This window comes from Primulina eburnea, chromosome 9 (assembly GCF_022965805.1).
Source record: "Primulina eburnea isolate SZY01 chromosome 9, ASM2296580v1, whole genome shotgun sequence".
NCBI lineage: Eukaryota > Viridiplantae > Streptophyta > Magnoliopsida > Lamiales > Gesneriaceae > Primulina > Primulina eburnea.
In genome coordinates this window covers 30,747,845-30,772,509 of record NC_133109.1, presented here as the reverse complement: position 1 = coordinate 30,772,509, position 24,665 = coordinate 30,747,845, and the positions used below count along the sequence as shown (strand labels likewise).

The 24,665-nt window shown below is 34.1% G+C and overlaps 3 protein-coding genes across 3 annotated transcripts; 1 reads left to right on the top strand and 2 right to left on the bottom strand.

The window, feature by feature from the left end:
* Positions 1 to 1,103: 1,103 nt before the first annotated feature.
* Positions 1,104 to 6,373, top strand: LOC140841618 (small RNA degrading nuclease 1-like). The gene is given in 14 exon segments (XM_073209169.1): positions 1,104 to 1,221; positions 1,957 to 1,994; positions 2,214 to 2,396; positions 2,501 to 2,590; positions 2,800 to 2,868; positions 3,213 to 3,353; positions 3,449 to 3,565; positions 3,650 to 3,719; positions 3,872 to 3,919; positions 3,922 to 3,971; positions 4,301 to 4,426; positions 4,502 to 4,630; positions 5,589 to 5,684; positions 5,758 to 6,373. Coding segments are annotated over 13 exon segments (1,476 nt in total). The 5' UTR covers positions 1,104 to 1,221; positions 1,957 to 1,961; the 3' UTR covers positions 6,082 to 6,373.
* Positions 6,374 to 11,471: 5,098 nt separating this feature from the next.
* LOC140840540 (cysteine proteinase mucunain) lies at positions 11,472 to 13,317 on the bottom strand. The gene is made up of 4 exons (XM_073207720.1): positions 12,812 to 13,317; positions 12,272 to 12,507; positions 12,038 to 12,175; positions 11,472 to 11,899 (listed from the first exon to the last, which is right to left on the bottom strand). Exons 1-4 carry the CDS (start codon positions 13,287 to 13,289, stop codon positions 11,645 to 11,647), a joined length of 1,107 nt encoding a protein of 368 aa, XP_073063821.1. The 5' UTR covers positions 13,290 to 13,317; the 3' UTR covers positions 11,472 to 11,644.
* A 5,609-nt stretch (positions 13,318 to 18,926) lies between these two features.
* LOC140841617 (probable beta-1,4-xylosyltransferase IRX14H) lies at positions 18,927 to 22,944 on the bottom strand. Its single transcript, XM_073209168.1, has 3 exons — positions 21,893 to 22,944; positions 21,189 to 21,746; positions 18,927 to 19,383 (listed from the first exon to the last, which is right to left on the bottom strand). The coding sequence occupies exons 1-3, from the start codon at positions 22,588 to 22,590 to the stop codon at positions 19,143 to 19,145; spliced, it is 1,497 nt and encodes a 498-aa protein (XP_073065269.1). The 5' UTR covers positions 22,591 to 22,944; the 3' UTR covers positions 18,927 to 19,142.
* Positions 22,945 to 24,665: the final 1,721 nt, after the last annotated feature.

Genomic DNA, 24,665 nt, shown 5'->3' with positions numbered 1-24,665 from the left:
TTGTCGGATGCTGAAATTGAAAATCCAATTATTAAACAAATTGCACGAGGTCCTTCGATGAAAGTCAAGACTTACCAAAGTTATTGCATTAATGGATGTAACTTTCACACAGTGCATGACACTTCGTTCAAAGGTACAAAATACTTGGGGCATCAAGTCAGTGGTCATATGAATATTGGAAATGTCACCAAGTTTTATGGGCAAATTGAAGAAATAGTAGAAATTGAGTACCCAGGTCTACCAATGAAACAAGTTGTACTTTTCAAGTGTTGCTGGTTTGATACTCATCCTCACTTGGGCACACACGCATACACAAAAAGTACAAAATTGTTGATGTCAATCGAAAAAAGAATCTGAGATACTACAAACCATTTGTGTTTCCTACACAAGCCTCGCAATTTGAGTAGTTTACGTAGGCGAACTTATGTCACTAATGTTGAGCCAAACACTGAACAGAATCAAATTGATGCGAACGATGCATTTCAACTAATAATAGTTGGTTCTTCATCTCGTACTCACAGATTATCACATAGCTATATTTCTCAGACGCAGGAGTACGGGGATGGCGGCGACGATGACGAGCCATAGTCACTTTGGCTATGTTTTTTTTTTTTTTTATGACATTTGTATCAAACATTTGTATATTAGTAATATGATTACATCTGTCAAACTTTGATGATAATTTTTTTTTAAATTATACAACATAATATATTTTTATATCAGTAAGTATTTAAGGAAGTATTTTTTAAAAAAAAAAGAAATTGGAGGTAAATTGCGACGAATATTAGCGACAGGTTATCACAAACCGTCGCTACTATTAAGCCTTTTAGCGACGGTTATGTATAAACAGTCGCCGATCTCGATCGGCGACAGTTTTCCCAAACCCGTCGCTATTATAGCGACGGTTTCGATTTAACCGTCGCTGTATAGCTACGGTTATATTTTAACCGTCGCTATATAGCGACGGTTTTACTTCAACGGTCGCTATATAGCGACGGTTTTTTCAAAAATCGTCGCTATAATTCTATATATACCAAGGTTCACGAACATTTTCTTAAACGATTTTTCACCTATCTTTGGTAGTAGCGAAACTCTATCCATTTTTTCGAAATTTCGATTTTTTTATTTTGTACTAACATTTTTTCATGTTTATTTCGTAGATTTGCTCGTCGGTGCGATCTTCCAGCGTTACGTGGAACTGCATATCTTTGCGCAAATCAGGTTTTAATGTTTTTTTTTTACAGAAAATTTATTACATAATTTTAATTTTTGCGTGGTAGTTTTTTTATAAATTTTATGGTTACAAACCGTCGCTATATAATCGGCGGTCATCGTTTCTTAAAAGCAGGTAAAAAAAAAAATGCCGATTAATATATCGACGGATTGTTCAAAACCGTTAAATTGACCAAATGATACACTAATTAATAACAAACCATTCATTTTTATTAAGTGCATACTATTATTAATATAAATAAAAACTTATAAAATAAATTCAAATTGTAAAAATTATCTCATGAAAAATATTTTTGACTTTAATAATTTTAATAAATTTATCATTTTGATGATTGTTAAAAAAAATTACACGTCAAACCAAAAATAAATTAAAATGAAGAATATGGGTATTTTAGTATTTATAAAGGCTATATTATAAAATTCTAAGTGAGTAAGGCTATTTTTAAAAATGGAAGTTTTACTATATGCAATATATATATATATATTAGATTTGGACCAAATTAATTTTGGAAATCCGGCCCAGTAGATGTTTTCTTTAGGCATAATCCTTGTCCACAAAATGGGTGAAATAAAACCCTAAACCCTCTTTACCCCAAAACCCTAAGTCCCAACCGTATATATCCTAATAGGATTTTGAACTTGAGAATCACACGATCGTGACAATTGGGTTTAAAAACTGAAATAAAACCAAACTTCTAATACTTAGTGGTTTCCTTCTCGCAGCTCCGATGGATGAGATTCTCGCTTCTGCAAAAAAGGAGGTATCCCCTAGTTCTTACTTTATTGTCTGCTACGAATCACATGTTGGATTGATGTTATTGTATTATTTTGATCATTGAGCACTGAATTGTCTTACTTTGTTCAATTATGGTCGCTCACTGTGTGTGTGTGTGGTATTGGTTTTTTGATGCATCAGTTGTTATTTGCGTATTGTTTTCTCAATTGAAAGCAGTTTCTTTTTGTTTTATTGATGTTGCTAGATGTTAGTTGAAATGGTGAAATTGGCGCAAAAGAAAAAAATGGCTGGGAGTAAAGGTCCATGGAAAGAATTTTTGAAAGTTTATGATAAGAAGTATGGGACAAGCCTGAGTGACCCATCACGGAGGGATATTGAATCCTTGGATGCATTTTTGAAAACTTTTACCAAGGCTGATGACTTGAAGGTAAAGTTAGGGTGATTTATTATTTTGTTTTCTTGGTGAGAAGAATATGTGAGAAATTAGTTTGGAAGTTATGAAATCGTTATTATCTCATACTGCATTTTCAGTTCTTCAAAAAAATACAGCAATGCCATTCCAATCGTGACAAGATGGAACAATTCAAGAAAGCTTCTCCTGATGATGAAACTACTGAGCAGGTTTCAAACTGATATTTGTTTCGAACTCTTTAAGTCTTCGAATTATTTGAGCGTGACCATCCTTATGTGTCTTATCTCTTTTATTTTTATGTGTTTGGTTTGTGGTAGGTTGTGCTGGCTCAAAGTTTATTGTTATTGAAATTGATGCATGTAAATTCTATTTTACCACTATATTGTGTCGGTTAATTAAGCTGCTTTTGTGACTGCAGAAGCTCGTCCGTTTAACTTTAATGCATCCTCAGTACCCCATCGACTATTGCTTCCCATCATATGAGGAGGTTTGCTTGTTTAAATTCAGTCTTCTCTTTACATCCTATCATATAATTTAAATTCTGTTATTGTTAGAGAATTTTTATCTCTCTAAAGACTGGCACATTAATTTTCTAATAAAATAAATATTTTAATTATGCTTCGACCTTGAATTACACGGGCCCTTAAGCACCAGTGTCATGCTACTCGATGGACAATGAAACATTATTTTAAACCATTTGAAAATTTCTTACTTTTTTTATTAATTAATAAACAGATGCTTTCTGTCAGTATTATGGTTTTTCCTTTTGAAGTTTGATTACATGTATAGTGATCTGACTTGTCCTTAAATGAACTTCTTTTGGCGGAACAGGAGTGGATGGTAAAAAAATGTAGTAAAAAATCCAGGATCATGAAATCGACAAAAATGATTGCCGTCGACTGTGAGATGGTTCTTTGCGAAGATGGCACTGAAGCTTTGGTGAAGGTGTGTGCCGTAGACCGTAATTTGCAGGTATGCTGCTGGCAAATCTTCTGTAAACACCTATTGCTTCCTCTAGGAACTTCTATTGATTTGAAGTCAACAACAATTAAGTTTTCAATTTTCAGGTAAAACTTGACGCAGTTGTAAACCCTAAGAAAGCAATTGCAGATTACCGAACTGATATAACTGGAATCTCTGCAACTGATTTGGATGGAGTTACTTGTTCTTTGCCAGATGTACAGGTATATTTTGTTGATTTTTAGTTCTCTAAGCTTTAGCGTAACATGCTATCACTTGTTATCTTTTATTTTTTTGAGACGCAACAGAAATCCATGAAGAAGTTGTTGTCACATGATACCATTTTAGTTGGTCACAGTCTCAATAATGATCTTCAAGGTTAGTGAAAAACATGACATCGTTTTTTTGTTCTAGTTCTTATTTTACTTGCTTGACACTTCTTGTGGTGAATTATTACATAATCTACTCGTTTCCTATTGTTTATTTTACATATGTTTCTTATTTGATACCTTTTTATATTTTAAGTGCAGCATTGAAGCTAGACCATGCACGAGTGATAGACACATCTTATATTTTCAAGATGCAAATGGACCTACTAGAAAGAAACCGTCGTTGAGCTTGTTGTGCGAGGTGATTGTTTTCTTGAGAATGTATTTTAAAACCATTGTACTCTTACTCATCATGAACTTTAAGAGTGATTTCAGGTGTAAACTGTTGTTTGGTTCCTGGATAATCTGTCAACTATTACCCACTCCCTCTCTATATATCCTTTAGATTCATAACTTCTTCCTTTTTAAACCCTTCTTGGCTCTGTGGCCTACAGGATGGTGCTCTCAATTTTTACTTTGTGGATGTATAATCTTTCTCATTGTATGCAGCTTTTAATAGTGTTGCGTTGCCAAATACAGGCTGATGATGAGAAGTCGTGATTGGTTTTATAATTCCTATTTTTGTGGTAGGCCAAATTAGGTTATGAGCTTCGGAAACCTGGAAATCCTCATAATTGTCTGGACGATGCATGTGCTGCGATGAAGCTCGTCTTGGCTAGATTAGAGAGCAGAGTTGATGATGATATCTCAGAGGAGGTAGCTTGAATTGTTTACCGAGTTTTCTGTTATAGTTAACTGAATCGGAATATGTAACCTAATTTCTTATATTAGATGAAAGAACTGGATGCAAGAAGAAAAGAATTGGATGCAGGAAGGCTATTTGTGCACAGGATTCCTGTCAATGTCCTTGGCAAAGATTTGCAGGAAGTTATTCCTGGTAACTTCACCCTTCAAATGAAGGTATTCACTTCACCTTCTGCTGATTTTTTGAGATACTTCAGCAGTGCCCTTTGCTTAAAATGAGATGGTTTCTTTTTTGTAAATAGTTTGTGATAGTTGTACAAAAAAATGGCGAACAGAAATTGTCTCAATTCTTCATTTTCTTGGTTACTTCTTTCTGGGAATCCTCTAACCTCAACAGTGGTCCATTTAAAATTTGGCCACATGATTCCAAATGTATTTTATTTTATTTTTTTAATTTCTAAGTAGCCAGCCAGTACGGGGTTGCGTTCCTACTAGTGACAATCTTGAAAAAGAGCTCTTAGTTAACAATTCATGTTGAGTATGGAAATAAGTCCCGACTTTCCACCTGTAAGCATTGTTTTTGGCTGCATGATTTTCAGGCAGTTAATGATAGGATGTGTATTTGGCTTGCTTATTCTTAGATTTCTTGTGTGATAATATTTTATTAGAATCACTTTCATTATCTTCTGCTTTGTTGGAAATTTCATTCTGCTTTCATGGCTATCATCAAATTTTCCCTTCCCTTGATAGTAAAATCCCTCTGACAGTGCGTGCCCACGGTTGATTTGTGTAAATAGCAGAATTTCAACTCTGAACTCAAATAAGCTTTACATGATAATGTGTTGCATTGTTATCAATTTGTGCAAATAGCAGTTAGCATGTGATTATTGTCTATAACATTCACAAGCCTACCAAAAAGTGTATATATTCAGGCAACATTTTAGTTTTACAGTCAATGACCTTTGTTAACTTCTTTTTACGCTACACATTTCGATGGAGCGAACTTCGTTACGATAGTTTGTCAAGGGGTTGCATTATGCTTGTAAAAATGAACCTCAACTTTCATGCCCTAATTTTGAATGAAAATAGTCGCTCCGCATCTTCTATAAAATGTGTGCCATTCACTTCTTTGCACAAATATGCATTGTTGATTTCGTTTTATTTGTTTATGTAGATAAGTAGGAAGAAGACGTATTCTGCGTTCGCGATATTCAAAAATATGGAAGAGGCAAATGAAGCATTTGAGAACCTTGAAGGCGACTTAGAGAAGGTATGCAGTTTTTTTATTCACAACAGTTGTCTTGGTATATGCTATTTTCATTAATTATTGAACCTTTTCCCAGGACGTGAGTGGACGGGCACAAAGGCTCGTTAAATTTAAGCTTGGTTCAGGTTTATCCGGCGGTCTATATGTTTGTAAAACTTGCCATGATGATTCTGTTAAACAGTTGAAATCAAAGAAGAGATCGGATGGAGATGAGGACATTTCGGGGATGTTAAAGAAGTTGAGAACAGACCAAACTTGTGAACCAATTCAGGACACCAATCAATGCGAGGTACATTTAGAAGAGATCCAAAGATTGAAAGAAGAACTAAGCCACAGGGATCAAGAAATTTCGAATTTGAACAGAATAATTGCTGCACTTACTAGGAAACAGGGTCTCTGAGTCCTCCCATTAACTGTGCATCTAAGGGTTTTGAGCAACTCTAAATAGATGTTTTGAGGTGTTCAAGTTGGAAGTGATTTCTTAATATCTAAGCCCTCTGCTGATTACATTATGGCTCTCTTTCCATTTTAAGTTTTCTCAAAATTTGAAGGATCAATGTAAGAATCACCGCAGATGAAGGGATACCCGCGGCTACATTATAAATTTTTTTTTCTCAAGATTTGTATTTATAACAAGAATCAGTGTGTTGCCATTGATTCCCATTTTCGTTTGATTCATCTTTATTGATGTATCTTGTGTTTTGTAGTTTTTGGTTTTATAAAAATCAACAGGGAATCATGTCCAGAAACTGTACTTGCTTAGAAATTATATCACTATCTTCTTTAGCAGGTTGATAGATATACAGAGTTCAAGTTGAGATTGAGGTATTTTTGGAGGCCCAAACGAGACTAGGGTACCATTCATATATTTTAATAAATTCTTAATATAAACTTATTAACTGGTTTGTTGTAAAATCAATTTATATGTCCATCATAAATTAAACCATAACAAAATAATTAATTTAATTGTTTGTGTCCATATGCTCCACGGCGCCTACTAAAATTGATTATTTATTTAATCAAATAAATATAGGTGATTAAATATATTTAATTATGAATGTATATGCTACACACAGAACTTGTTTGTGATGTTTTTCAGGTATGGGGCATGATAAGGAAAAAGAAGCTATTAGCAAGGGAAAATTTATTAAAATAATTATACAAATTTTATTTCATTTTATTGAATTTTCGGGGATTTTAATAAAGGAAAAATATTAGAATCATGGGCCATTTTCTAGCCAAAAGTCCTAATTTAAACAAATAATAGAATTCCAAGAAAAAAAAAGAAGACGGCCTTTTTCTTCATTCAGCGTTCACGCCTCCTTCCCCTCACCCCTAAGTTTTAAAAATTTCATCCTAAAATTCAATGAGATTTTGGAGTTGTTCTTCTGTTTGAATGCTATATTCGTTATTATCGGAGTCCAGATTATCCCCTACCGACAAGAACATGGCAAGCATAATTTCATTCTTGACGTATCATCCATGTTTATGTGTTATTTAGATTAAAGATCCACGCGCATGTACTGATATTATAATGTGTTACTGCGAGATAAAACTGTATTTTCAAATAATGACGTATTTTGTTAAATGAAAGTGAAGCGTATGTCATTCCTTGTGAGCCTGAAGTCCAAGTTTGAGAGTAAAGGTTTGCAAAAAGATTACTTTGAGGTCTGGAATAAGGGTTTTGATGTATTGGGAGTTGTTTCACGGTGTTTACTCGTTTTGTGTGTGTGCGCCAATATGCGAAGGGCTCGTGCGCCAGTGCGCATCTGCTCAACTAGCCAGTTATGTGTCACTCATATCAAGAATGTGCATTTTCTTTTCGGAAGCTCATCACATAAGAACTCCAAAGTTAAGCATGCTTGACTTGAGACAATTTCGGGATGGGTAACCCCTGAAAAGTTTCCCAGAGTGCATGTGAATGAGACATAAATACACCGGAAAGACTCGTCTTGGTGAGAGACAATCGTCGAATTCAAGGCATTACAAAAAATGAAGTAAAATGTGTTTTATGTAGTCACTCATTCTATACATGTCTTACAAGTTTTATTATGTATTTTATAATACTTGGGTGGGTTTTTCGAGTCTTTAAACTCACTGTGCTTGGACTGGTGTATGTAAGGACGAATAAGTAAATGGGATAGATGATGAACAAGAAGTGGAATGGGTGAGGAAGCGAGAAAGATGCACAATGTGTTGTCCAAGAAACCTCTATCCCCTAGTTTTAAATAATATGCATTTTATTTTAGTTGGATAAAAGTTATTTAGATTTATTGATATTGAATCATGCATGTGCACTTCTAAGAAAGATCACTTTGTACTGCTAGTTGATTTTAGCGTTTGAATGGTGTCGTTTCCATGCGTTTTGTCGTTTAAGGAAGTGTTATACCTTATGTTTGAGTTCTCTATACATGTTTTTCTTCTGTGTCATTGAAATAGTTGAAATTGGTCGAAATTCACAATTTTGAGGTTGTTTGACATAAAATATAGCGAGGGGGCGTCGTTTTCGGACACTGGCTTGCTCTCGCCGACGGCGGACAATAACGGTGGCTCGCTATTTTTAGCGATGGATCGTTGCGCGTGCTGTCCAAGTATAGAGGATTTTCGTACTTTCGACTTTTGGGTGACTTTTATGCATTTCCAACTTGCTAAATACATGTATGATTATATTATCGAGCCGATTCATTGTTTTAAGTAATTCATTAACCATAAAAAAAATTCAAGCAGATGACATACATGTCATTTTGTTGATTATAACATCTCAAGTAAAAAAATGGTCCAGGTTATTGCTTGAGCCTTGATGTCACGAGAAAATATTTTCCGCATTGTAAATTAAATGAATAAAGAATGTCGAGACGCTACAAAAAAAAAATCAATTTGTGAACCGTTCTTTGAAAACTTGAAAATTTGATATGGAAACTAGAGTAGGTCCATTGTCATACGGTTTCACGAATCTTTATTTGTGAGACGGTTCAACTCTACCGATATTCACAATAAAAAAGTAACACTCTTAGCATAAAAAGTAATAATTTTTCATGAATGACCCAAATAAGATATATGTCTCACAAATTACGACACGTGAGACCGTCTCACACAAATTTTTGTCTTAATTATATGGTTACTTTTGATTTGATAAACAATGTATCTTCTTTATGTAATTGTATATTTAGACGTCAATATAATTGTTAAAAAAATAAATTTGTTTTACTTTTGAAATTATGGAGTTTGGATTAATTAAATAAAAAATCACAACACTTCAAATAAATTTTTTCTTGGAGCTGGCACGGTGACTCGCAAGAGTCTTGATTGTCATGAATGATGTATGGGGACTCTTTTCAATTTCATTTTCCAACGCTGAACCTGGACGTTTTCTGCGGCATTGGGTGTTTTCTTCGGTGGTCAAAACTGTCTCCCTAACTGACTTTCCTTTTTTGGAAAAATATATGTTGTAGTTATTATTATTTATAGAATACAACGTGTGCCTGTGCCTGCCAAGGAGGAGGCAAATTTCATGGTTAACCCTCAAAATCATTACACATAATAAAGGGAAGTCAGGATATTGCCAATTATTTATGAGTTGTGCTTAGACCGATGAATTTCAAATTAATGGATTTCAAATGTATTCAAATATATTTTTGTTGTTCATAAAATTTAAATTCGCATTTACATGTTTATATAGTATTTCAGGTTAATAAGAATGAATTTCGAGTTCATCTAATAATAATGTCATTTGAAATTCATTCTATTTTGTGATACTAATGTATAAATAAATAAGATGTTGATTTAATATAATGTTTAACAATAAAACTAAACGAAATCCATGAATTTCAAATTCATATTTTCAAGAAGTTTTTTTATAACCGCAAACCACATATCACACTTTATTAATATCATTAAAACACTCTAAATATAGCACATTAAAAACTAACTTCAACAATGTTTGTCGACTGATTTAATACATCCAAACATTTTGTTGATGAAATCTAGCATACTACCGAAGCACCGGTTTATATTGTGGTTGATTGTTCATGGAAAGCTACTCACGTGTGATAGACTTCAGTTTGCCTTGTGTGCTATGTAAGAGGGTAGATGAATCTTTATTACACCTTTTTTTTTTATTGCCCTCTCTTTAAGAGTATTTGGAATGATGTTCGAATATGGCTTGGAATGCACAAAATCATGGGGTAACCTTCGGCAGTATTGAAGGCATTTCGAACTGTGTATGGAAGAAATTCAACGTTGGCTAGGATGCGCACGCAGTGCAGCCTTAGCAGTTTCCATGTATCACATTTGGAACTTGAGGAATAAAGTTATGTTTTATAATGAAGAACCAAACGTGGAATGTATCATAAAGAAGATCAAGATTCATACTTTGATCAGAAGTGTTCCTCGGTCTAGTGACTTGGTAGAATATTTATTGTTATGGTTGGATTGTATTAGGATTTGTGCTAATTTTATTAATCCTTAGGATGTCTAGTTTAACTCAACTTTTTTACCATTTCACTGAATGTTTACTTCATTAAAAAAAACTATATATAGTATATAAATTTCCTTAATTTTTCGTTTTTGGCAAGTTAAACTTGTTGTATCACTTATATTTGTGTCGCTGGGGATAAGCACAAAACGGAGCAAAAATTTAATTCCCAGTCAAATACTACCACTGTTGATCTGAATAGTTATATTTTTTACATATTTGGAGTAAAAACTAATAATTTTGACATAAAAAATAATATCTTTTCATGGTTCGGTTAATGTAGGGATCTGTTTTCATGAGACTATTTTATAAGAGTTTTAATATTTTTCTACTAAGAGAGATTTTTTCACTATCGCTCGTCATGCATTCAATATATCCAACTGACATAATTTTAGACTTTAATATTATATTTTTTTTTTCTATTTAACCATTTTTCAAATATATAAATTTGGATAATTTCATTTTCTAAAGAAGTTGAATTTACGAGAAGAAAAAACATTTGTGTAATAACCTGGGAAAAAATTGAATAAAAACAAACATATTAATAAAATTCCATTGATCTATACTAAATTATTATGCCATACAGGTTCATTTGATACAATTTTCGCAAGTAAACTCTTCGATTCAAAATCTATTTAATTTTTTCTTAAATTTCATGACAACTAATTTATGTCGAGTTTTTTTAAGAATAATTTATCTCTAGTTTGATATTTGAAAAAAGAGTGAGTCTCATGTGAGACCGTCTCACGGATCTTAATTTGTGAGACGGGTCAACCCTACTGATATTCACAATAAAAAGTAATACTCCTAGCATAAAAAGTAATATTTTTTCATAGATGATCCAAATAATAGATCCGTCTCACAAATACGACCCGTGAGATTGTCTCACACAAGTTTTTGACTTGAAAAAATGCATAGATCGAGAAAAAAAATATTGCTGTGGTAACTAAAATTGATGGATTTAAATGCGCTAGGTATCAAAATTTATTGGTTAGAAAAATGTGAGGTCATATATAATTGATTAATTCACATATTTAGAGTATCAAGAATTGAAATTTCAGTGGTTATCAAAATTGACTGGTATGGAATATGGATATCAAAATCGATTTAGTAGCAAAAGTTGAGTAACCATTTATTTAACTATTAATTGATATTTAACAATAAAAGAGAGTAATTATTTTTTTATGAAAATGAAATCCGCAGCCGCTATCTTTCAATGCATACCGGATAAATATAAGACTAAAACCAACACCTTGATCAATCTAATGAATGATCTCACCAGGCGCAAGATTATGGGAAAAAAGTTTGACTTAAACTCAAGAAACTCCAATTTCATTAACCAATACGTACCATATGTTTCCAGATGCAATACAAGAGGATAAATTATATATATATACATACACAGCATTCAATTGAAGATCCCAAATAAATGTAGCCATCAAATTGATAAGTTAATATCAAGAAAAAGCATAAAGTATTGCTCCTCATCTTATTCATCAGCAACATAGCCAAAATTTGTTGGATTTTCAGCATTCTTGATGGGGTAAGAAGCTTCCATAACGATCCCACACTTGCCGGATGGAGCATTAATCGCGCTGCGTTCGAGTCTAAAGTATCCATCTTCACCCCAATTAGTCCCCCATGAGTTCCTCACAATCCAATAATCGACCCCCTTTTCTGTACCGTAGCCAACCACCACCACACCATGGTCTAGTTCCGTCCCGCACTCGCCGGTGAATACCCCCTGATCATAGGATTATAAATATCAGACTTTTAAGAAGTTTTGAAAGGACAGATCCAAGAATTTGATCCATATAAAAGATGAACAGTTTCATGTATAGCAATAGTATTCAATACATTTATAGCAGAGAGAGTTCATTACCGTAGTATAGAGTTGGAGGGATCTCCCCGACGCTTCGATAGCAACACTAACCGGTTGATGTGCCACGGCCTTTCGCAAAGATTTCTCGTCTTGTGGCACGTCTTCATAACCATCTATACTTACAATCTTCGCATTCTTCTGAAACATGACAAAAAAAATTGCGAGAAAGCAACACAAACATTAGACTTTTTGTAGAAATGATGAATCAAGAACCTGCTCGAACTCAATACAAACCCGAGTAAAGTCACATTCGGAATCGACACCCTTATAAGGATAATCATCCTCAGTGTCCATACCACCATTGGACATGATGAATTGGAAAGCATAATCCATGAGGCCACCATTGCAGCCTAAATTTTCTTTTTTGTCGCAATCCACGAGTTCTTGTTCTGATAGAGTGATGAGTTTCCCTGTGGCTATCTGGTTTATGCCTTCAACTGCAGCAACTGTTGAAAAAGCCCAACAACTTCCTGTCCAAATGAATTTTTCGAAAAATTTACATAAAACTTTAGTAAAACCATCCCGTAAAACATTACCTAAATTTGATTTCGATCCTATAATTATGAGTTATTAAATGTCCTAACACAATAATTTGATCTGCTTTACACATCTAGTCTTTATTTTTATTGGAGTATGATATAACTGATACTGCTGACATGGCTAAAAACACGAAAAAAACAAAAGAACCAAAGTTAATAGACCAAAACCATTTTTGATCGAAGACAAAAATCGAACAAAAATGAAATTTTCCACCAAAAACATACAAAAACTCACCACAGGAGCCTTGGTTTTTGATCGGAGCAACAGCACCCTTCTTCCTCCAATCAACGGATTCCGGCAAAGTCTCCCCATTCCCAAAACGGTACCGATTACTACCATATCTCGACTTCACAAACCGGCGCTTAGCATCAGTCCTCGTACCCAAATACAAAGACCTGTACTCTTCGTTACTCAGATCGGCAAACCGATTCAAGCCCACCTCGTAAGTGCGATTCCCGGCGTTATGCTCGTCGATGAATTTCAGGTTATCCTTAAAAATATCGAATCTTTTGTCCTTTTCTCCCAACCCATTGTACGTTTTACCATGCTTTGCCAGCCACCATTCGTATAAGGTCCTTACATGATTTTCGCTACGAAGATTTGGATTCTTTGCTATGTAATTTTCGTCGTATTTTAAGATGGTTATGCCTGTTGAATATGCCAAAATGGCGAAGCAGAAGAAAAGAATGGAGTGTGCAATAATCTTATGCATAGTTGGAGAATTTCAGAAGTTGTGCAAAGGGAAAGTTTGCTATGTTTGCTTTGCTTAAGGTGGAAGGAGCAAAGAATGCTTGGGTTATATATAGGGCACCAAAAGCTAATTAATTACTATTATTTTTTAAATTTAGTTTGGTCTTATGAAAAAGAATAAAGTTATATATATATGTTACATTTTATTTTTTTGAAGAAGTAATTATATATTGAAACGTCCCTACTTCTAAATTTATTTAATTTACACTAGTTTTTTTCTAGATCATGTATAATAATTCATCATAAATAAACTAGTATAAATAATCTAATAAATGAATTTCATAAATCCAAAACCTTTTACGCAGAATAAATAAATAAAGCAATTAAAATCTAAAATTCAACTTAATAAATTGTATCATCTTAACAATCTATAAATAAAATCGATAATTCATAAAATCATCAAAAGTCTTTAACATATAGCGGAATTTCTAGGTTTCGGGTATAGCAATGCACCTCCCGGATGACTCGATAGTCCGCATCTCACGACTTAACATCATCATCACCTACAAACATTCAAATCTAATGAGTCTAATGACTTGATCAAACCTAATATAGCAAGTACATATATATACAATCACATGCATAAAAATTACTTTTACTAAAAATAGTCTCTTTCATGCAAACATGAACTTTCAAAATATGCAACTTTTGAGATCATGCTTAGATATGAACATTTTCCTATTTAAAATCATCATTTTAGGTGAAGTACGATCCTCGAAAGTGACAACATTCATTCAATTGATCAATCTATAAACCATAGTACTAGGTCGCCTGGTTCAACGTCCACTTCTTTGACGATCCCACCGACAATCATAAAAATGACTTTACTGTTCACTTTTTCAACGGATCCATTATCATTGATATTCTCGCCCCCGTTTTTGACGGTTCACTCCCTTTTTCATTGCAAGTTCACTATAGGCTCACTTCGCCCTTTTTTTGACACATTCGGAAAAATTACCACTCCAAATGGACCACGGCTCAAAACGACCCCGAACTAGGCCCTAGACCCCTTCCTTAGACACTAAATAAGACCATGTCAGGCCCTTTCAGACACAGAGCAGATGCTCAAGGCTCCAAACCCCTCACAACAGCAGCCCGCCGAGTGGCTCTTCGTGTGCAGCCGAGAACAAACGCTCCAGCGGCTGTGGCTGCCCTTGACTCGAATTTTGGCTAGCACTAGACTCTCACCAGGACCCTAAGGCACGTCCCTAGCCCCTGTACCAGCCATTAAACCAACCACTTAGCCCACATAACCGCACACACCCCAAATAAGACAACAAGGGCAATTTTTGGAAATTTGGTCGCAGCGCTTTTCCCACTGGTCCAGGCACTGTCCAAACCTCTCCTAGCCCTTTCTAAGACCTAAAACCTCTAAACCGTGGCTAGGGCCCTATGCAGCCCCCTTGGCGGTAGGGACCCAAGGCCATGCGACTTCCCACCTATCGACCCTAATGGTATTCACGTGTAGGTGGTGCTGCCATGGAGGCGACCCCTATGGCCATAGTCCCTTCAAACTTACTCTTAGGTATTTAGTATGACTCTTAAATCTCTTGATTTGCATCCGTCCTTCAGCAATCCCAAAACATTAAGAATTCTTTATGAAAACATGAGATACACATGTAGGAAACTTAAAATCATAATCATTACAAGTTTTTCACACAAAATCAGATTCATTCAATATTAAGGATTGAATGGTGCATAAATTTAAAGAAAGGTTTGAAAACATTCCTTGTTCCTTTATTCTTATGATACACGAGCGACAACGCAACGAGAGACGAACGGTACGTGAAATCTCCCTTCATTCCTTCCTCTATGTCCCGGCCACCTAGAGTCCTAGTGTGTCTGTGTGCGCTACAATTGTATGTAGAGGTGTGAGAATGATGGTTTAGGGTTATTAGGTTTTATTTAATTAGGCCATTAAGTTTTTAATTTGGCTTAAGTTTCATAATAGGCCCTATAATTAATTAATTAACCACCAAAAAAACTAAGCCCATTTAGGTGTTAATTAAATACATACTTAATCCACTAAAAAGTCCCAACAGTATTTAAAAATATTTGGTGTCACTCGTTTCTAGTATCGCACGCCCGAAACTACTCATTTTCTAGCAAAAATTTTTTACTGATTAAGTTCGTCTCTTGCTACAAATAGATTGCCGCTTTCCTACTTTGGACTTACTAAATTTAGAGTTTCTATTTATAACATTCTAAAAGTAGAAATTTTATCAAAATCGTCCCTGGTTCTCTCGCCTTCTGTCGTACATCGCGTACCGACTGTAAAAAGTTTATATTCATAACATTAGGTTAAATAACCATTAAATCATGTCAATAATTAAACATGTTTCTAAACCACTTTTAAATAAATTTTCATGCATGAATGTGATTAGTGTGTTCGGGTTTTCGGGCGTAATATACATACATATAATATATATATATATATGAATTTAAGAAAAGGGAACAAGGATTATGAATTTATGAAATCCATAACAAAAATAGGATATGAAACTCATATTTTAGAATTATTATGTCATTACAATAATCATCATGATATATTTAAGGGAAAATATGAATTTGTTATCTAAGTTGTCATGTTTTTGTTTTTTTCAAATAATTTATCAAAGTTGCATTTTAGTTTTGTAATTTTTTTGTTGGTTTTTGTTGGTTTTTAACTCTATTTTGCCGGAGTGATGATGTGGTATGAAAATGTTGGCCTCACACTAAAAAATACCGATATAGAATTGAAAATTGATGATCATTCTGATGTCACGGCAAGATGAAATATGATTAAAAACAACAAAAACAAAAGTTACATGATTAAAGTACAATGTTGACAAATTAGATAATTAAAATAGAAAACATGATAAGATACATGACTTAAGTGGCTATTTTTTGTATATTTAAAGTGAACTGTATGTATTTTATTGTTATATTGATTAGTAATATCTGAGTTAAATTATTTAAAAAAAAATTTAATAATATCAAACACTGTGCCAAATATCACAACTTAAACATTCAGATTTATGCACTTTGATTGATGGATTGTGGCAATAAGTTAATATGTAATTCGATAATGACTAAATACTTTTGATACGACGTTGTATTTTTATATTTTAAACTTTAATCTTATTTTTTATAAGAAAAATCCAATTCCACATTTAAAAAATTAGATATGTTAGGATGTGCACATTGATGGGATAATACCTATTTTCGTCCTTCTCGTTAACCGCTTTTCCCATTTCAGTCCCTTGTGATTTTTGACTGCTTAATTAATCCTTCATGTTTTCAAAATATTCCCGAATTGATCCCTACCGTTAGTCTGACGTTAGGGGTAACGTTGACTTGACATTAGCGACGGTTTTTATTAAACCGTCGCTAATTAGCGACGGATTTTCAAAATATTAGCGACGGTTTAATATTTTCATTAAAAAAAATAATTTTAATAATTTTAAAAAAAAAACTTAGAATCGGACTATGCTAACAATATTAATAATCTTAACACACACTTAAAAATTTACAAAAAATTAAAGCGAAAAAGTTAACTTAAGTCGAACTAAAATCGTGTGAGAGAAAAAAAATTTAAGTGTTGTAAAGTGGTGTGTATGAAAATGGAAAGAGAGTATATTTATAGACAGTTTGCGACGGGTTTTGGTAACACCGTCGCTAATAGTGACGGTAATATTATTAACCTTGAAGTATAGACGGTTTTGCAATCACCGTCGCTATTTTACCAAAAGCATAAAGCAAACTGTCTATAAATATACTCTCTTTCTATTTTCATACACACTACTTTACAACACTTAAAATTTTTTTCTCTCACATGATTTTAGTTTCGACTTAAGATAAACTTTTTCGCTTTAATTTTTTGTAAATTTTTAAGTGTTAGTTAAGATTATTAATATTGTTATCATAGTCCGATTCTAATTTTTTTTTAAAAATAAAAAAATTAATTTTTTTTATTTTATGGAAATAGTAAACCGTCGCTAATGAGTGACGAGTTAAAACATTGTCGCTAATTAGCGACGGTTGTTTGAATGCTGTCGCTAATTAGCGACGGTTTAAAAACTCCGTCGCTAATTAGCGACGGTTTCTCCAAACGCCGTCGCTAAAACCGTCGCTAATTAGCGACGGTTTAATATTTCCATAAAATAAAAAATTACTTTTAATAATTTTTTAAAAAAAAAACTTAAAATTTATTTTATGGAAATAGCAGCGACGCTAATTAACGACTGCTTTTGAAAAACCGTCGCTAATTTCTACCATTTTTCATAAGTCAACATTAACCTTAACGTCAGGATAACGGTAGGGATCAATTCGGGAATATTTTGAAAACATAAAGGATTAATTAAGCAGTCAAAAATCATGAGGGACGGAAATGGGAAAAGCGGTTAACGAAAAGGACGAAAATGGGCATTATCCCGCACATTGATTTAGAGAGAGTGAATAAACAATCTCAACAAAATATCAAAATAATTTAGTTGGATTAGCGACACCGAACTGTAATTATCGTTGGTATTTGGAAAATTATTAGTTTTTTATAATTCTTTTAATAATTTTTCTTCAATCAGTAGTTTTTTTGTTAAATAATCGAAATTTAAATTATTCAAAAAGTTACAAAAACCGACCTGAAAATGATATGGAGATTAATATGTGCCAATGTTTGATTTTTTTTATTTTATAATTCCTAAACTATGGGATGGGGAGGGCTCAACCCGACCCACTATACAGAAGAAAGACGGTGAGACCACTTGGACTAAAGCCCGGTTTTACCCATGTTTGAATTTAGTCGGCCTCAGTTGACCCCTTGTAAATGTCTATTCTCACCAGGACAGCGTATGGAGGGTGACAACTTACAAATATTTAAAGGGACTAAATTTAAAATGATATATTATATTAATTATATACTTAAAAATAAATGAATTTTAAAAACTAATAAACTATTAATGGATGATTTTTAATTTTTTTTATTTTATTGAAAGAATGGATAATTATGATGCTGAAATCTGAATTACTTTACGTATTTTACTTTTTCCAGACAGAATTGGCAACTAACTAGCTTACTTTCCTTTTTGGGAATATATGTAATTTTATCTGTAACTTAAAGCCACCGAATCAGTAAATTTATGGGAAGTTGTAGGAATTTATGAAGCCTAGAAATCTGTGAGGTCCCATAATGTCTGCAGCATGTTCTAACTAATTCATCCTATGTCGAGATGCAAATTTAGTAGTTTTGAAGAGAATTAAACTTAATATAAATTTGAATTTGTTTCATCTGAAAGGTGGGACATATGCTCTCCCATCAATTAATCCCGACGACCTAAAAGTCAAAAATAAAAAAAGTATACCGAATTGTTTCTATTTCGATCGAGGGTTTATTTCATCCTACCTATGTAGACATTGCTCTCGTGATAAGATGGATGGTGAAGATTTGCCCATGCATATGTAGGACCCACGTTTTTTTTAAAATTGTATATATGGTAAGATCTTACCCGTTGAAATGAACCTATTTCGAGATTCTTGGAATATGAAGCTCGGGAGAAAAGTACATACACGGTACAGCCAAAAACAAGCTTAAATGTTATATCACACGAATGAAGGAATGGAATAAGGAAGAATAGAAAGAATGATCACAGAAAACCAATCTCAGAACTAAACCAAGCCAAGAATCAAATGTATGAATCGGCCGGCCATTGTATATGTAACATGTGCCTCGATGTATTTACCAAACAAGATATCAAACATTTCGAATCCATGGTTATCGTGTCGCATTGGTCAGAAAATCACATTTGCCCGGTACCTGAGATGTGATGAATATAGGCTTCTAGCTATCCCCAGATTGTCTTGTAATAGTAACATGCTCATTCAATGCTTTTGCCGCGTTTTTCTTCTTGCTCCGAGTGCGTTTTCTTCTTGAACCAACTTTGGCTGCACGCCTTTCAGTATTCTCTGGGATACTCTCTGGGATACCAACAACTTTTTCTGTAGGAAGTTCGGGAGGAGAGTCGGGCCATGGACTACGTTTTGCCGGGACAGTGATCTCTAATGGTGGGTCAATTATCCATCTACATTTTGAAAAAGGAATTATTTCAAGTTGGTTACATGGCCGTACATATTCACAAGAATTAAATATAGTTCGAGATCACAACTTGGTGCAAGAAATTAGTGCCCTCTGCTAGTTTTTATATGTAACGATGATAAAACGAGCACGATTCTAAATGTTAGAAAATTCGGTGCCTATTGATATGGTAATGGAAAGCATGCAACATCCGAAGCGTTAAAGACAGCTAATCTACTTATGCACGTTAAGGCCGCAAATGCAGTCAAAGTAGCAGCACTCTCAGTTTGTTGGTAATATGCAGTAAACTATAGGATAATATGGGTATTAAAAATATGCCAATTCCTGTCACTAATTTTCAGCCAATATTGAGAACGACTGGCAAATTTGTACACGTTGAGACCGACTCCCCAAATAAAGCTTATTATAAATTTCAACTAGCTGTTAAAAAAATTGTTTCGCAGTGCAGATATAGTCTTAAGTACGCCGCTGAAAATAAAGCAGTATGATTGACGATGATACTGTTTTTCCTAGAAAGGCAGAAAAGAAAACATGAATGGATGATAATACAAACCTCGTCCAAAGTCAATTAAGTCTAAAACACTGAGGAATGAACGAAAGAAATCAGTTGGAAAGACAATGTAGCAGAATGCGTATACAAAAAATATAAATACGGTCTTCCAAGGTTGAACAAAAGAATGTATTCTATATCAAATTGTTCTGGTGGCTGCTTTGGTTGGCTTTTGGCTCTACAGGAATCTCACCTCTCTTTTTGGTGGCTCCACTTGTTATTTATGTATTGCGAGTTTTGTTTCATATGTGAAGTGTACCTCAAATGGTATAATTGGATCCTTATTTTGAGTCCCAGTCTCGGGCTTCAGTTATTCGAGGTTTTGTGGGAGCTGTTCCTAAATATATTGCATAGCTCGACTTTGTACCTTGAGTCTTATTTATTTTAATATAGACTTTTCAGGATTTTGTATTACTCTCTTTGATTGGCAATGTACCTTTTCCAGAGGTTTATCTCAGATCCCTTCTTTATATTATCTTTTAAACATGATCTGCCTAAATCATATCGCCAGGCGTTCTTTTATAAAAAAAACTAATCCATGTCATTCTTGAAAATGAATTATCGGGTCAAACATATGTGGATCGTCCTCGCATTCAACAACTGCCATTCATGGTATTCCTTCTTTATGGGTTCAATTAAATCAGGTCAAATCTTCATGCTCCACCATCCTAAAGTTAATATCCATGCCAGACAACTCATAGTTAAGTCTAAGACACATACATTTCTAATTGCAGGGGGATAAATCGATTAAGTTGATAAATGCATAAACAAATAGTTCTGTCATCCAAGCAGCAAATTGGTGGCAAGCTGAAAGCTAACCCGCTCGGTACAAGGAGTTGCACCAAAAGACAACTTTCAGCACAGATTGTACAGGGAAATTCATATCACAAATGACCCTAATTACATGACTCATTTTTTCACGGAAAAAAATAACACACTCAGAAACTACACATATCAAATGAAGCCTGTCCTTCACCATATCTAATAGTCAATTAGATAGTGATCTCATTCCCTTTTCATAAAGAGGTCTACAACAATCAAACATCAGAAACTAGTCAACCATTCCACAAATAATGCATTAAGATCATGACAGAAACTGAAGAGAAATAATGCCAAATCACAATCCGCACAATATTAAACAATGACACAAGCAGAAGATAAGCAGATCACACCCATTTAAAAGGGATGGAGCCACAAGGAACCACTAGCACGTACTTTAAAATATAGCACAAAAGACTAACCTTGCAGGGAATTTACTATCTGCTCTAGCCTCAACGCGCAACCACCATAGCATAACTTTGCGCCCACAACTCCCAAGAGGCTCCACCATTGACGTATCCTTTAACAAGGATAATGGACTCTCAAGATCTTCTTCATTCCTACCAACCTCGTCTAATTTGTTAACCCATTCGGGCTTATCTGCTGTGTCCTCCCACACCAATCTTGCATTTAATATAAACCCGGCCCATTCCAGCTTTCTTGGTAGCACAACAGCCCTGTCACCAATATATCTAGCACTTCTATCTGCAAACTGCGACATATCAAGGGTATGCCACCCAACAAAATGGTTTGAAGAATTGCAAGCCGGCCCTTGAACAGGCAATTTAGAGGTCTTGTCATCATCGTTCTGCAGCACTGGGAATTCTCGTTCCTCAGAACCACCAGAATGCGTAACAATGCCAACTGAAACAGAGCCTACCCATTTTACATTCTGGATCTCATCAAATAACTCCATGCTATGCATGTTACTATCATCTGCAAACATTATGATACCATCTAACATCTTCTCTCTAACTATCCTGCGCATTTTAAAGACCTTAAGTTACATAATCTTTCCTGCTAATTAATCACTATGACACCAACCTTTTACCAAAACTAACGCTCTAAATCAACCAAAATCAAATTAATTAATCAAAATAAAATCATGGACACTATCAACATATACCTTAAAGCATGGAGCCTCATCCTCGACTCCAACTTATGCCGATCCTCCCACAGAACTGGCATCTTTTCATCAAATCCAATGTGAATAGTCTTCAGTCTCGATTTAGAAATTAGCGAGACCGTCTCATTGGTAACACCGCCAGCTTCAACCACGATCCACACAAGATCATAGGGAACATTCATCAAAGAATGCATCACTCCAGTGAGATGAAGTGTCTGAAAAGTTCGAACATAAGTAGGTGTGATCACAATAACTGGTTTAGGCGTTTTGATACCATACAGAGACCTTTGCTCGATCTGAACCCTCTCAATTATCTTGTGCGCCTTCATCACCTCGGCCGGATCGGGATGTGGCCACGGTCGTATCAGTATCCCATGCCTCCCAACCACCACCTTACTCCCTCCTCCCGTGGAAAAATTCCCCATAGGCTGCAGCGTGGCCGTATCCGAGGAAGTATGGAGAACGGAGAATGTGGTTGCAGAAGGGGGTAATGGGGACGAGGAAATAGAAAACAAGAGAAAAAACAAAAGCCGCGAAAATCGAAAACCCAGCACTAAACTTATCAAACAGCAAAGTCCGTGCAGGACCAACCAGAAAATAGTCATCGGAGACTTCTTCCCGCCGTCCACCGCCCCTTCCAGCGGCGAAGGCCCGCCACGGAAGCTGTTGCTACGGCGGTTCTGCTGCTGCAACGCCATCTACTGCTTCATTTCCCCCCTTCTCAGCCCCGTAAAAAACCCACCAACTCCCACAACTATTTTCCACAAACCTATTCAGGTGCAGAAAGAAGAACCCAATAGTAGAGTAGATTTTAAGAAATGAAAACAGATTGGTTGAAAAGGGTTTGGTGAAGGAAATTAATTAAAGAGATTTCTTTCAGTTTACGATGCAGTCGTTAGTTCAATGTCAGCTTCCATTTACAAATCATCGCCTGCTTTCCTATAATTGATCACAATAATTACGTAAAAATCAGGTAAAAGATTTGAAATTTCAGACATGAATTGGAGATCGGAGGAGAAAATCTAGGGTCAATTTGTTCATGAAATACACGTGTCAAATCGTGGGGGGGTTAATTTTGGGATTTCCAAACGGGTTGAGATCGGATGTCAAATCATGAAATAGAAAGAAAAAATAATGTTTGTTAGATGATTTATAGATCTTTATCTGTGAGACAGTCAATTCTATCGATTTTAATAATAAAAACTAATACTTTCAGCATAAAATACGACATGTGACATCGTCTCACATAAATTTTTACAAAAAGAAAAATGACATAAAATGATTCCCCGGTTGATGTCAATTATCAAATGAGCCGAGACTTCGGATTTAGAAAATATATCATTTTAAATAACAAATTAACATTAATTATTATTAATATTTTGTCTTAATATTTATTGGAATGTGAATAAATTGGATTTTTTAATAGATTGTCAGAATGTTAAAAATTAACTTCATTTGACATTAAAAAAAAATGATTTTTTTAAAGTCAAATCTCACTATAAAATTAATTTTTAAATTATTATAAAACCGGCCCGGTTTATATAAACATATCAAATCGAGGTCATTTTTTTATTCTTAATTATTCACGGACTTGGTTTGAGAATGTTCTGATTAATTTTGAAAAAACAGTTCAACCAAAATTTTTCCAAAAATACTTTTGGAAAAAAGATAAATAGTCCTTTGTGTGCTATATTTTGACAAATCCAGAACCATTTTACAACAACAACAAAACAATAATAATAATAAATTGGTGTATCAATCAGTAAATTATTAGCTTAGTATATCCTAGGGGTGTAAATTTAATTAGTTATATTCCAGATCGAGCTCGATTCAAAACTAAAAAAATTTCAATTTCATAGTTTGGATTCAATTCGAATTAAAGCTCGAGTTTGGCTCGAAAGATTCGAACATATCGCGAATTATTCGAACTATTTTTTGAAAATAATTACTCGAAAGGTCTGAAATTTATTTAATTAATATATAATAATATTATATTAATAAAATATTAAAGTTCATGAGTGGGTTGCAGATTATTGAACAAAATAATTTAGACTCGAATTCGGACAAAAAAACTCGAACATAAATATAAATCAGATATTTTTTAAATCGGTTCGAAAAACTCATGAATCGAATCGATTTATTTACGCTCTGCCATATCCCAAAATAATATTCTTGCCTTGAGAATGTCGAAAGGCAGTACAAAAGTGTGGGCAAAGTTTCCTAAAAAGGTCAAGCTAACTCTTATTTGTTTTTTGTTGTTTGGTCAGGTGATTAACCTTTAATTAATTTAATTTGATAATTATTGTTTATATTTAAATAAGCAAGGATATGAATGTATGATATGTATAGATGAATTTATTGTGTGCGTAATTATACTTTCAAGAATAAACAAATTCATGACAAAATTGGAAATGAACTGTTTTGATTGGCTGGTGAGGAAAAAATTAGCCCCAAAATTAGGTCTTTTTTTTTAAAAAAAAAAATCGAATTTAGATGCTTATATGCAGTATAAATCCGGGGTTAAGATTATATGGTATAATGTGAAATACATATCATATATTATAATCGTTATTTTCAACATTATTAAAACTGTGGGCCATGTAAAACTACCATGCATACTTGCATAATATTATAGAGTATTTATTTAATACCAAAAATATCGTTTGGACGGAAGGATTTAGATTTAAAAATCAAACAATTACTCAAAATATAACTATTTGTGATTTGAAAGTCGTTGATTGTCGAGTGGATTTATAAAAAAAATTAAATGTTT